The sequence below is a fragment of the Schistocerca gregaria genome, chromosome 2 (assembly GCF_023897955.1).
Source record: "Schistocerca gregaria isolate iqSchGreg1 chromosome 2, iqSchGreg1.2, whole genome shotgun sequence".
Taxonomy (NCBI): domain Eukaryota; kingdom Metazoa; phylum Arthropoda; class Insecta; order Orthoptera; family Acrididae; genus Schistocerca; species Schistocerca gregaria.
Window position 1 is genome coordinate 197,372,181 of NC_064921.1, and position 13,595 is coordinate 197,385,775.

General features: G+C 42.6%; 1 protein-coding gene across 1 annotated transcript in view; it reads left to right on the forward strand.

The window, feature by feature from the left end:
- Positions 1-12,828, forward strand: part of LOC126336674 (farnesol dehydrogenase-like) — a 50,117-nt gene extending 37,289 nt beyond the window's left edge. The window contains exons 6-7 of the mRNA XM_050000621.1: positions 9,648-9,794; positions 12,603-12,828. Coding sequence (XP_049856578.1) covers positions 9,648-9,794; positions 12,603-12,641 — 186 coding nt within the window. The 3' untranslated portion in view covers positions 12,642-12,828. The remainder of the gene's footprint in view (positions 1-9,647; positions 9,795-12,602) is intronic.
- The last annotated feature ends 767 nt before the right edge of the window (positions 12,829-13,595 follow it).

The window sequence follows — 13,595 nt, forward strand, 5'->3', positions numbered from 1 at the left end:
ATAGAGAAGCTGTGGCTTTGACAAAAGAATTCTAAGTTGGTTTGTTGGCGTACATCTACACTTTTTCCAATGACTGCACCTTGTAATTTAATCTTGCGTAACGGAAGTGTGGGACAATCTTTCGATTTGTTGCATTTACTAAAAGCTGTTTCACTAATTACTGAAATGGGACTGCCTGAGTCAAGTACTGCCGTAAATTTTACGTCATTTACTGTAATGTGAATCACAGGATATGCAATGTTGTTATGTTTTACGTCCTGTTCCTGGAGTAAGATGTCCCTAATGTCTTCCATTTTTACGTAATTACTAGCTACGGCAGCTGCGTCGTCAGTTTCATGCGTACGTTTTGTGGCTGCCAGCGGTGTGAGTCATTGCCTATTGTGTCTTTGTTGGCGCGAGTCGTTAATGGGATTTGGAGACCTAACTTCTACAAATTCACGTTGTCGAGAGGGCCCTGCTCTGTTTGAATCCCGCCAGTTCTGCTGCAATTCAGGTCTGTCGTTACGATCATATCGTGTGTCGTCATGTCGGTAGATTCCATAGTTTCTTTCTTGTCGGTCACGTGGTGGAGAATTTCTCCCTGAATCGTAACTGCGCGCTGGACCGTTGCGTCTTAAGTTATTCCGTCTCCCTTGATAATAATTATTTTGGTTTCCATATTGTCTGTTTCTCTGATTGTCTCTGTGATAGTCATTACCGCGGAGAGGTGATCTTTCCCTGTAATAATTACTACTCTGCCAACGGTTGTCATATGGGTGGTGTCTGTTTTGGTCACGATTTACGTTGTACGAATAGCCTTGCCGTGTATTATTTCTGTCATCGCGGAATTGTGACAGGTGTGACCTGTAATTGTTGTGCTCCTGTTTTCGCGTTCCGCGATTGTCAGTGTCAATTTCCAGTTCTTGTAACAGTCCCTGAAAAGCTTCAATGTCGTCTTTGCATCGTCCTGCTAAAATAATCTGTCGTAAATGTTCAGGCAGTTTGATTAAGCAAATGCGGATGAGTTCTGACGGGCTGTATGGGTTTGACAGGTACTGATTCTTTTGCAACATGTCTTCAAAATATTTCACAAGACTGGAAAATTCAGATTGTTCGAAATGTTTCATCATCATGATGCCATGTTTTACTCGGTCTTGTGTGGCTTGGGACCAATATGCTGAGAGGAAGGCATGGTAAAATTCTCCTTCACTGTGGCAATCGTGAATGACCGATCGCATTCTTACAGCTGGTTCATTCTCTAAGTAGCCACACATAAATTCTAATCTGTGTTCTAATGACCAGTTGGGAGGAAAACAATGAGAGAATTGATGGAGCCACGCTTGTGGATGAATGTCGTTGCCAGAATTCTTAAATGTTTTGAATTTACGTGCAGTAATGAACAGCTTATAGTCAAAATCATCGTGTCGGCGGGTAGCATATCGGTCATTGTTACGTCGTGTCGGCGGCTCCATCTCAAAATTCGGTGTACCTTGCCAATTTCTTTCATAATTTCAAAAGTGCCCTGTGTTATTATTTTGTGGCTGTTCCGTATTTCTATGTCCCTCTTCCCGTATTGGAGCGCGAGTGTCCTCTGAAATACGTAATTGTTGTATTACCTGTGTCAGCTGATCTTGTACTTCCCGGATTTCTCTTTGGTGTTGCGTACTAATCTGATTCAGACTTTGTTTGAATTTCCTAATTTGTTCGCACTCTTCTGTGTCATTAAAGGCTACCTTTTTTGTGTCATTCAAATTATCATCTACCTTCGTAGATAAATTAGTGAACTGATCCGAAAGTTCGGCTACTTTCTCCGTCCTCAGTGTGTTTTTCTGAACCAAGTTTCAGAGTGTCCATTTGTGTTGAAATCGAATCTACTGTGACCTTTAAGTTTTCCTGAGTTCTTGCAAGTTGCGTAACCGAATCGGTGGATGCAACTGAGTCCATTTTAGCTTGCAAGGTGTCGTGATTTTCACGAACAACAGTTTGCAATTCTTTTATGGCTGCTTCGTGATTCTGTAATGCATTTTCATGCCGCGAAAACATAGGTTGAAAATGCTCACAAATTTGTGTTTTTACGTCATTACAGATTTTTTGGCATTTCGATTCAATGTTATGTAACTCAGTAGTTAAATCTTCACGTGTTTGTTCAAGTGTGGTGTCTAACTTCCGAAGATTTTGTTCCATTGTGTCTAACTTTTGAAGATTATGTTCCATTGTGTCTAACTTTTGAAGATTCTGTCCCATTTGTTTCTGATTTTGTTCAAGCGTTGTGTCTAACTTTTGAAGATTTTGTTCCATTGTGTATAACTTTTGAAGATTTTGTTCCATTGTGTCTAACTTTTGAAGTTTTTGTCCCATTTGTTGCATTAATTGTAATAACAATGCACTGGTGTCTGAAACATGTTCCTTAGTCCTATTCGGCAATGCATTTGCACCGGCAATATTCGCAGTTTGAAAAACAGAAAATGTTTCTTGACTTATTTGAGAAAACGGTGAGGATGCAAAACCTGAATCTACAGTATTTGCAATATTGTGTCCTGTCATTTCGGAATCCTGAGGCGAGCTGTTGCCAACCGATCGATCGATAATGCTTCCCTGTTCACTAATTGTTTCACTGCCTACACCATTATTTGCAACCCGCTCCATTTCCCTATGCACGATTACCAAATTACTACTTTGAACATTAGTTGATTCATTACATGGTGGCGCTAACACACTGCTTTCGTCTTCACTGTCATTTCTCAGTTTACTTTGGAGCCTAGTATTACGTTTTTCGCACGCCATTATTGTCACAATATTTCACACGACAACACAGAAAAAAACACAATTTGAAGAGCAAAAATAAGAGAATACATTAACATAGAAAATAATATCTAGTTAATTGCAAGCGCAGCTGCGAAATACTTGGTGCAACTCTACATGCATGCCACAACTGTTTTACTGTACAACAATGAAAGACTGCAACAACAATGGAAGACTGCAACTACAAAGGAAATTCTCTCTATGATAAGGCGCTAGCAATAAACAAAGGCTACACTAACTACACAAACTACAAGAAAAAATCAGAAGATTCCAGTGAGGTATCCTTGGCTAAGGGTCGACATATGAAACGTCTCCTTAGAAAAATTTTTACTAGACTGTGCTTAAACTGACACGCAATATCTTTAGCGCAACGCAATCTGACTTCCAAAAATCCCTACGAAAGAATGGCCCTGACTAGCATTAATCTATACCTTTCACAAATCACTTACCTCAGAAAAAATCTTCGTTACTCGAACTACTGCAATACAGCGAGCACCACTACTGCCAGCTAAATAAAAGATTCTAACTACGGAAGGCACTAACAACTGACAGGCATAGTTAGCAAATGAAAGATTTTAATACAGAACAGACAATGTATTTACCTTAATAGTCATAATATATAAATCAGTTCTTGACACCAATTCTTACAAATTTCAAAACTCCGCCATCTCTCTCCGCTCGTCCACCACTACTGGCGGCTCACCTCCAACTGCGCAACGCTACGCGCTGTTAGCATCCAGCTGCCGCTGCCCAACACTATAATGGCGAGTATTACAACAATGCCAACCAGCCACAGACTGCACACGGCACAGCCAGTGATTTTCATACAGAGCGCTACGTGGCGGCGGCGTTACCAATTAAAAAGAACCTAAACATCCTACTTACAGACTATGTGATAAAACATCGATAGAGACACCAGCTAAGCTCTTAGCAATGCGTGGCAGAGTGCACTTGATAAAAAAAAAGCATAGTGGAAGACCCCTTAGTTTACTGTCTGATGTGAGTGATGGCGCTACAAGTGACGCTGGATACAGGGCTATAATAGAAACAGTCTGTGGACGAAAAGAGCGCCACCTCAGGACGCACCTTTTCCGTGGTGGCATCGTGACTTAATCCAGCCAGTCAGATGCCGTCTCTTGCCCATAAAAGTGGGATCCTCACCAGTTCCACGACGTTCAGATACCGACTACTCAATGAGAAGCCCCATCTCTCCATAGAATCTTTCTTTCTTTCTTTCGCTATCGCCTTTATCCCGCATTGCGCGCAGGGTCGGCAGGTTTAAGCATGGACTTTGCATGGTTAATTGTAAGGGGTGGCTGGATGCCCTTCCTGCCGCCACCACATATCCACTGGGATGGAATTAGTGTACCCCAGCTGTCTGCGTCAAGTGTAAATCGTGAAATAGTGTGAATGTGTTTAAAATGTCTGCGAGTCGTGTAACTGAGGCGGGATGCGGCAACCAGCCCGGTGTTCACCTAGTAGGATGTGGAAAACCGCCTAAAAACCACATCCAGGCTGGCCAGCACACCGGCCGTTAATCTGTCGGGCGGATTCTACACAGGGCCGGCGCGCCTACCCGAGTCCAGGAAGCAGCGCATTAGCGCTCTCGGCTACCCTGGCGGGTCCCGTCTCTCCATAGAATATGGCCTGCATTTAGTCCACGCTTACATACGCCCACTAACGGACTATCCGTGCCCAGCGTGGGGAGCTGCAGCTAAGTCCCACATGGACAATATTCAGCGACAGCAAAACAAGGCACTTAGAAGAGTTTGCCATGTGCCTTGGTACTTCTTCTCCTACTATGTGCACGAGTCAGTGAAAGAGAAATTTGTGGTCACTAAATATCAAGGGCACGCCTAGGAAGGAACTCTACGACAAGGCACGAAGTGACGAAGGCTACGAAATATGGTTGCGTTGTATATACACTCCTGGAAATGGAAAAAAGAACACATTGACACTGGTGTGTCATACCCACCATACTTGCTCCGGACACTGCGAGAGGGCTGTACAAGCAATGATCACACGCACGGCACAGCGGACACACCAGGAACCGCGGTGTTGGCCGTCGAATGGCGCTAGCTGCGCAGCATTTGTGCACCGCCGCCGTCAGTGTCAGCCAGTTTGCCGTGGCATACGGAGCTTCATCGCAGTCTTTAACACTGGTAGCATGCCGCGACAGCGTGGACGTGAACCGTATGTGCAGTTGTCGGACTTAGAGCGACGGCGTATAGTGGGCATGCGGGAGGCCGGGTGGACGTACCGCCGAATTGCTCAAGACGTGGGGCGTGAGGTCTCCACAGTACATCGATGTTGTCGCCAGTGGTCGGCGGAAGGTGCACGTGCCCGTCGACCTGGGACCGGACCGCAGCGACGCACGGATGTACGCCAAGACCGTAGGATCCTACGCAGTGCCGTAGGGGACCGCACAGCCACTTCCCAGCAAATTAGGGACACTGTTGCTCCTGGGGTATCGGCGAGGACCATTCGCAAGCGTCTCCATGAAGCTGGGCTGCGGTCCCGCACACCGTTAGACCGTCTTCCGCTCACGCCCCAACATCGTGCAGCCCGCCTCCAGTGGTGTTGCGACAGGCGTGAATGGAGGGACGAAAGGAGACGTGTCGTCTTCAGCGATGAGAGTCGCTTCTGCCTTGGTGCCAACGATGGTCGTATGCGTGTTTGGCGCCATGCAGGTGAGCGCCACAATCAGGACTGCATACGACCGAGGCACACAGGGCCAACACCCGGCATCATGGTGTGGGGAGCGATCTCCTACACTGGCCGTGCACATCTGGTGATCGTCGAGGGGACACTGAATAGTGAACGGTACGTCCAAACTGTCATCGAACCCATCGTTCTACCATTCCTAGACCGGCAAGGGAACTTGCTGTTCCAACAGGACAATGCACGTCCGCATGTATCCCGTGCCACCCAACGTGCTCTAGAAGGTGTAAGTCAACTACCCTGGCCAGCAAGATCTCCGGATCTGTCCCTCATTGAGCATGTTTGGGACTGGATGAAGCGTCGTCTCACGCGGTCTGCACGTCCAGCACGAACGCTGGTCCAGCTGAGGCGCCAGGTGGAAATGGCATGGCAAGCCGTTCCACAGGACTACATCCAGCATCTCTACGATCGTCTCCATGGGAGAATAGCAGCCTGCATTGCTGCGAAAGGTGAATATACACTGTACTAGTGCCGACATTGTGCATGCTCTGTTGCCTGTGTCTATGTGCCTGTGGTTCTGTCAGTGTGATCATGTGATGTATCTGACCCCAGGAATGTGTCAATAAAGTTTCCCCTTCCTGGGACAATGAATTCACGGTGTTCTTATTTCAATTTCCAGGTATATATATATATGAAGTTCCACTGAGCTGTACCCGTCTGCCTTTAGATTGTGCTAGGGGTTTAGTGAAGATGAGGAACAGGGATTATGTGTGTGTGTGTTTCCAGTTAGTAAGCTTCTACTTGGTATTTTGTGCGTGTGATATTGATCCCTTAAGTGGCACGTAAGGGTTAATTTTGGGGGCTTGTGAGACGCTTCATGTGGTTATTGTCCTAAATTTTGAATGAGAACGTAGGACGAAGTTGGTGTTGTTTCGTAAAATTTTGTGGATTTAGCCTGAATAATTGTATAGATGGTGGTTTGGCCTAAAAGCTCACTTATATGTTTGTTGGGGATGAATCTGACAGTGCATGGGATGAAACGGAAAACTTTGTTTTGAAGACGCTGCAGTCTTGTTAGAGCGATGTCTAACGCTGTAGACCACACTTCCGAGCCATACAGGATGACCGGAAGTATGAACTGGCGCCAGAGGAGAAGTTTGCACTGAACGACTAGTCGGCATTCTTTCAGGAGGGGACGCAACCTACAGAAAAGAACACAACCTTTGTCTGCTGCAGTGGTGCGATGTTTGTTCCACGTTAGGCGCTTACCAATCTCAAGGCCCAGGCATGTGACATAGTTCCTCCAAATCAATTCCCTGCCATCAGTGGTGGGTTGACGATTAGGGAGCTTGATTTTGGGTGTAAAATAGATAGCCTGGCACTTTGTGGGGTTGATCTTGACATTCCATTGATTACACCAGTGCGTAACATTGTCCAGGTGTTGCTGAAGTTTGTGACATATTTGAAGGAGGCTGCGATTACTTTTGTAGATAGCCGTTTCATCGGCATGGAGAACGATCTCTCCGCCGATTGGCTTAGGAATGTCATTCACTCATTCGTGTGCATGGACGGGAGGCGCGGAGCTCGACCAGTGATTTAATTCACAGCCTTGGGCAGCGAAACAAGTACACTGGCCACTACAAGTGACCCCTCGAGCTACTATACAAATAGCCCTTCGCTTCTGTGACGTTAAGTCAAACAAAAATTTCCACCTCTGAGACGACACTAAAATAAACATTTCATTCAAAAAGGTAATACATACATTATAACAGCAGGCAGTACCATCCAGTAAAAGCCTGCACCATATCCACCAGATTAACTCTGGAGCGAGGATGCTGGGCTCTGCTTCACGACAGTCAGACATAGACCCTGACTACTATGGTGGAGGCAGTCATAAAGCTGCGAATCCGACGCAGCAACTTTACCAAGAACTTTGCACACTGAATTTAGCTATCTTTACTTTTGCCATTTATAGGCAATATATGATATCGATCTCAGTGAGCAGTCAACAATATGACTATTCAATCAATAGATAAGATGCTGTAGTATATCATGCAATCGCTGCTTATGTTAAAGACGGTGAAGAAGACATTAAAAATAGATATACTGGTGGCGAGATACATGCACCTGTTTGGCGGGCCGATAGTCTTTTGAATGATGTAAGTCAAGCAGTCACCACAGAAAACTATATTGTTATCGAGTTGCATACGCCTAACAGACTATCTAACGAACTATGTACACACTGTTTAAGATGACTTTATATAACTCTGAAGTCTGTGACATAGTGTACATGGAAACAGCGTAACTATAAACGGTTGACTGGGGCATGTCAATCATTTTACGACTGTTGAACTTGATTGGAACGTTATTGCATTATATTTAACTAATTACGATGTTCCTTCAGTTAGGTGACATTTGAGCATTTCTTTGTAAGAGGCTTAGGTTCTTTTTTGATCATTAAAGATTCTACTACTACACACTTGCTCGTTACACATTTCAGGTAATAACCGAAACGTCAAATGTGTTTTTTTTTAATTGTGTTTGGCAGCTGACAACTTGCACGCGAGTTTTGCTGTGTGCGATCAGCTGCAGTGCTCAGAAATCTTCAGGAGTTCCGTTCGTACTGTTATAAAGATTCGTGCTATAGCTGATACTGTTGTAAAGCTGATACTGTTATAAAGATTTGTGCTATAGCTGATAAATTATTATTTTCTTCGAAAAAGGAAAAGTTTCCTCTCTTAAATGTGTGGCGCTCTTTAATGGTAATTGAAAAATAAATTTTGATAGGAGGAAATTAAATGGAGTACCGTTAATTAGAAGAAGCAGCCAAGTAAAAAAAATGATGAAAAGTTTAAATTATCACACGCCACTGATAAATTTACGACTAAGAGGGAGAAAATTAATAATACAAGATTATGTTTAACCTGCTTTGATACAGCTGGAGTGGACTAACCACACACGTCGTTTTCTGGCTGTATGCCGACCATTAATATTACGTGCTATGCACGGAAGTGCTGCCTGGAAACTGCCTTTACAGATCGGCTAACAGATCTCAGGGACGCAAGAGTGGCTGCTACAAGTTCGAACATCAATGATGTTCGGCAGCGGCCAGCAAACGATGTGTCAGCAGTCTTACAGTCCTCCTAGCTGAAACATAGAAAGGTTGGTAGGAAAGGTTAGCGTTAAGAAACATTAATAAACAATAACAATTATTCAAATATTGACGATTCTTTTACATAGATGAGTACTTTACACACCTTGAAAATATCCTTCAAGTACAACTGCCTGTTAGAGAGCGACAAGAGCGGAGACATCAATAGAAAGCTGGCCTCAGGAGAGAGAAGAGAGCTTTCGAGGGAGAGAGAGCCAGACGCCGCTCGCGTTTATATACAAGTAAACAAATGAAGGCAAATTTACTGTCATCTTTCCTCAGTCTCTTGCTGTCCTGGAAACGTTTTGCGTGGAAAAATGTTCGAGAGACTTCGCTGCGCTGTTTTCGGTGTGACTGATCGCATAAAATTTGATTGTTGTCGCCGCTTGTGCTGCGTCTGATGCATTATTTGCCAATTAAAAAATACAATTGCTCTCTTTTGCTAGCTTTAATATGTGTATACTCTGTCACGCTTAAGAAAAATTAATTACAATTTTACATTATAAGACAACTTAAAGACCATACAAGGAGTTAATACAAAAATACATTGTTTCTTACGTGCGTTTACACACATTATTTAGTTTTTAGGGCTTAAATTACACATAAAAGGAAACATTTCACAGCTCACGAAAAACAAATGTTACATTCAAGTCGTTAAACGTAATAATAAAATGAAGAGTAAAAGGTAAAATATAGTAGTGTCAACAGGGGGAATTAATTACCCGAAAAGCGTCCCGGGCAAGATAAATTTGAGAAAAAAATCATGACTGGCAGCAACACATGTTCTAATAAGCAACAATAAACTATGGTTTCACAATCGCAGGTTACCATAGCCATCTTATGTGTGAAATTAAACCCAAATAATTTGTAGAGAAGGTCAGAAATAAACTAAATTTCCTTATTGATTGTTGTCTTTTCTTTAAATAACAAATACCAAATATTACACTTTAAGATTAAATAATTTTTGTACGTGGACTTGTTTGTATGAAATGGTAGCAAACAGGAGGTGATGAAGCCAACGTTTGTATATATCAGTCTATACATTAATTTTCAGGAAATATCGCCAGGACTAGTCAACACTGAAATAATCACAAACTCTACAAGTTGGACACCAGATATTTTAGAGGAGCTGCCGCATATGGAACCAGAAGATGTAGCAGACGCTCTCGTGTTCATGCTATCCCGACATCCACGTGTGCAGGTGAGTTGCATCTCAATTTGTTATGTGTGTAAGATGGTCTCTTACCTGGCGAGGTAGGAGAGAGGGTGCTTTATAGACTGGAAAAGCTATTCGACGCAGTCCCACTGCTTTCGACATTCCTATTATTTGTCTTTCAGAGAAACTACAAGTTTCTTCTACGTTATAAGTAAAAAAGTATGTTAGCAATTTTACTGGACATTTAATTGCTTTTGCATCCAATTATTAAAAATGAAACATTTCTTCTATCAAAAATCAATAAGAAGGATGGAATTCGCAACTTCTATTGATTCTCATATGTGTGGCCACGGTTATAATACTGGATCTGAAAATGAATTAAAAGCAGCATAAGTGAGAATGACAGCCTTGGACGACAATAGCAACATATTGTCACTGTGCCATGTTTGACCAGAAGACATAGTTTCTAATAAAAAGAATTTCAGTGGAAAATAATGGATTCGATAAACAACTATAGCAGTGAATGACGTAAGGAACAGTAAAACTTTCGCGTTTGTTATATCAGTATGGTAGACGTAGGGAAGAGTTCGCAGGGTTTCTCACACTGTTTTGGTGGTTCCTGTCATATGAGTTACGGTCACGCAGAGGCTACACAGTTATTAGCTACCCTAAAGTAATTGTAAGAGTGTGCAACTCAAAAGCGAAATGTGGTCTATAATTTCGAGTAAACGATTTCTTGGACACAGAATGAAACAAAAATTGCAATTTCTGCGACTCTGAAAATACGAATTACTAGGTTAGAGGAAATGGTAGTTAATTTTATGGAAGAGAATCAACAAAATATGAAGCAAAACCAATGGCAGAAGAATAGCCCAGAGGAACGTCCCAAGCGATAGAAAAAGCGTAGGTGACTCCTGATTTAATAACAAGCCCTCAAAATTACAGACCAGCATCTTAATTGTTTCCTGCCTAATTCTTAAGCTTATTTTAAGTTCTATCCGCAAATCTAGACCCACGTTGTCTTTTGCTAACACGTTATCCCGTAAACAAAGGATAAAGCACAATAGGCAGATTGCATATTCCTAGATTTTCCGAGACTGTTTTACGTAGTGCCACACTGCAGACTGTTAACAAATGACGCAGTATAGGAAATAAGTTCCCAGATACGTATATTTCTCGAAGAACTTTAAGTAATAAAACCAGTACGCTGTCCTGGAGTGTTTCAGAGAAGTGTGATAGAACCGCTCTTCTTCTGTAAGAACATAAACGACTTTACGGATAGGGTGAGCAGGAATCTGCGATGATTTGCTGATGATGCTATAGTGTATTGCAAACTGCCATCTTTTGGTGACTGCAGGATGATACTTGACGATTTGAATAGAATTTATATGTGGTGTGTTGAATGGCAGCTTGTCTAAATGTGGGAAAATTAAGTAAATTCAGATGAGTAGGGAAAACAACCTTGTAAGATTCTAACAGTATTATTGGTGTGCTACTTGACTCAACCACTATGATTAATATTCTCCAAGATGTAGGCGTAATGCTGCAAAGAGACATGATATAGAGTTAGCTCGTAAGGTTGGTTGCAGGGGGAAAAGGAAGGAAGATTAAGATTTTAAGTCCCGTCGGCAACCAGGTCATTACAGACGAAGCTCACATTCAGACTGTTTCAAGGATGGGGGGGGGGGGGGGGGGGGGAGGGAGGAATCTACAGTGCCCTGTTCAAAGATACCAGCCCGGCATGTGTCTGGAGCGATTTAGGGAAACCACCGAAAACCTAAATCTGGAAGATCAGTCTGGGATTTGAGCCGTTGTGCTCCTGAATGCGAGTCCAGTGTGCTGACCACCGTGCCAGCTCGGTCTATGAGATCGTAGGGAAGGCGAAAGGTCAACATTGAGCTATTGGGAAAATTCCAGAAAAGTGTAGCTCATTTATAAAAGAGACTGCATACAGAACAGTTAAGTGCTGTTTGAGTCTTTGGGAGTCCCACCAGATCGGATTAAAGAAAGATATCGAAGTAATTCAGAAGCGTGCTGCTAGATTTGTTACAGGTAAGTTCGATCAACACCAGTATTACGGAAATGCTTCGTAAACTCGGAAGGACATCCTGCAGGGACGAGAAGTTCTTTTCGCGAAAGAGTACTGAGAAAATTTAGAGAACATTCATGTGTGGCAGATACCCTTCGCCATACACCGTACGGTGGCTTGCAGGGTATGTATGTAGATGTAGATAACGAAAATACTTACATTAAAGTAATTTTTCTATTCATTTTTGGAGAATAAACCAAATACTCGGCGACTATACGATAACGGAGATTAATGGTTAATGTTTTTTCTATCGTAAATTACTATCACATAGATGCAAATGGCACGAGAAGCTGAAAATTCCTTGTGTAGTCTCTTGCTAAGTAGTTGCTTGAGAACACAAATGACTATTAACAAATCGATACTAAGTAAAATTACATTAAAACGATTTAGCTCTCTATTTAGAGTTACTACTTAAAGATATGTATTTATGGGAAAGATTCAGTGCACGTCAAGAGTTCAGGCAAACAACTGGAGGTTCCAAGAACGTGGAATATATTTAATTTAAAAGCAAAGTAGACACTGACAAATCTCGTATGTTATAAAAATGTATTATTGCCGCGCGGGGTAGCCGCGCGGTTTGAGGGGTCATGTCACGGACTGCAAGGCCCCTACCGCCAGAGGTTCGAGTCCTCTCTCGCCATGGGTGTTTGTGTTGTTCTTAGCGTTAGTTAGTTTAAGTAATGTGTAAATCTAGGGATCAATGACATCAGCAGTTCGGTCCCTTAGGAATTCACATACACAAAAATGTATTATTATGTTTTCAGGTGTATGATATCGTGATGTACCCCACGGGTTCTGAATAGCTGCCACTTTTGCTGTAGTGATTGATTTCCAGTACTGAAATGGCAACTTGGATCACACCTTGCTCGGGACTTACATGTATTTCTACACGAAAATGGTGCTTGTTTGATTGATTATACAGTATAAAGTGTTCCAGGAATGTAAAACTTTGTATTAAATGAGCAATAAATAATCCAATTAACTTAAAACATCGAAATGAGTAACGTGAAAAATGACATAACATACCCAGTTTTTAATTTTACAACGATCTGTGATCTACAGCCACGTTCTCGGTCACGTTCATGTACTGTATGAAAATGCACACAATTTATGTGCAGATGGTTGTAAATCACAGACGAAACCGATCCTTGTACAAATAAAACTTTTAAAAAGTCAGTAGTGTGTTTTTATGTGTTTATTTACATGCCATTTACATCTTCACATCTCTGTCAGTATATTTCGTATATTGAAACTGTAAAGTGTCAGGCAAATCCAACACCTTCCATGAAAACCCTGACATGATAAGTAAATCCAGTAGTATGTCACATAGCTCCGAATAAATCGTCACATTAAATTAACCAAAGTAATACGAGTAACGAGTGAGTAAATGGAATACCACAGACTAACACAAGAATGCCTAAATGCATGTCGTACCTTCCCACCGTGAGACCGACGCAGTTCCGAGGGGAGAAACGAGAACAGAAACCGAGAGCAGAACCGTGTTAAGCTAGCAGGCCTTACGATAAGGGACGGACTGGACACCCACGTCGCCAGCTAACCACTAGGGCCACACAACCCGCACGTTTTAGCATGAGACTGTTTCGTGTCTCTGTCAAGGACCAACCGCCAGTCCACGTTAAAAGCTAGAGCCCTCCAGAAAAACAGTATAGATCTTACGATAACACAAAAAGGGCCACTACCACCCGCAAGTTTTAGCGTGAGACTTTTTCGCGTGTCTGTTACATTAGGACCACCCC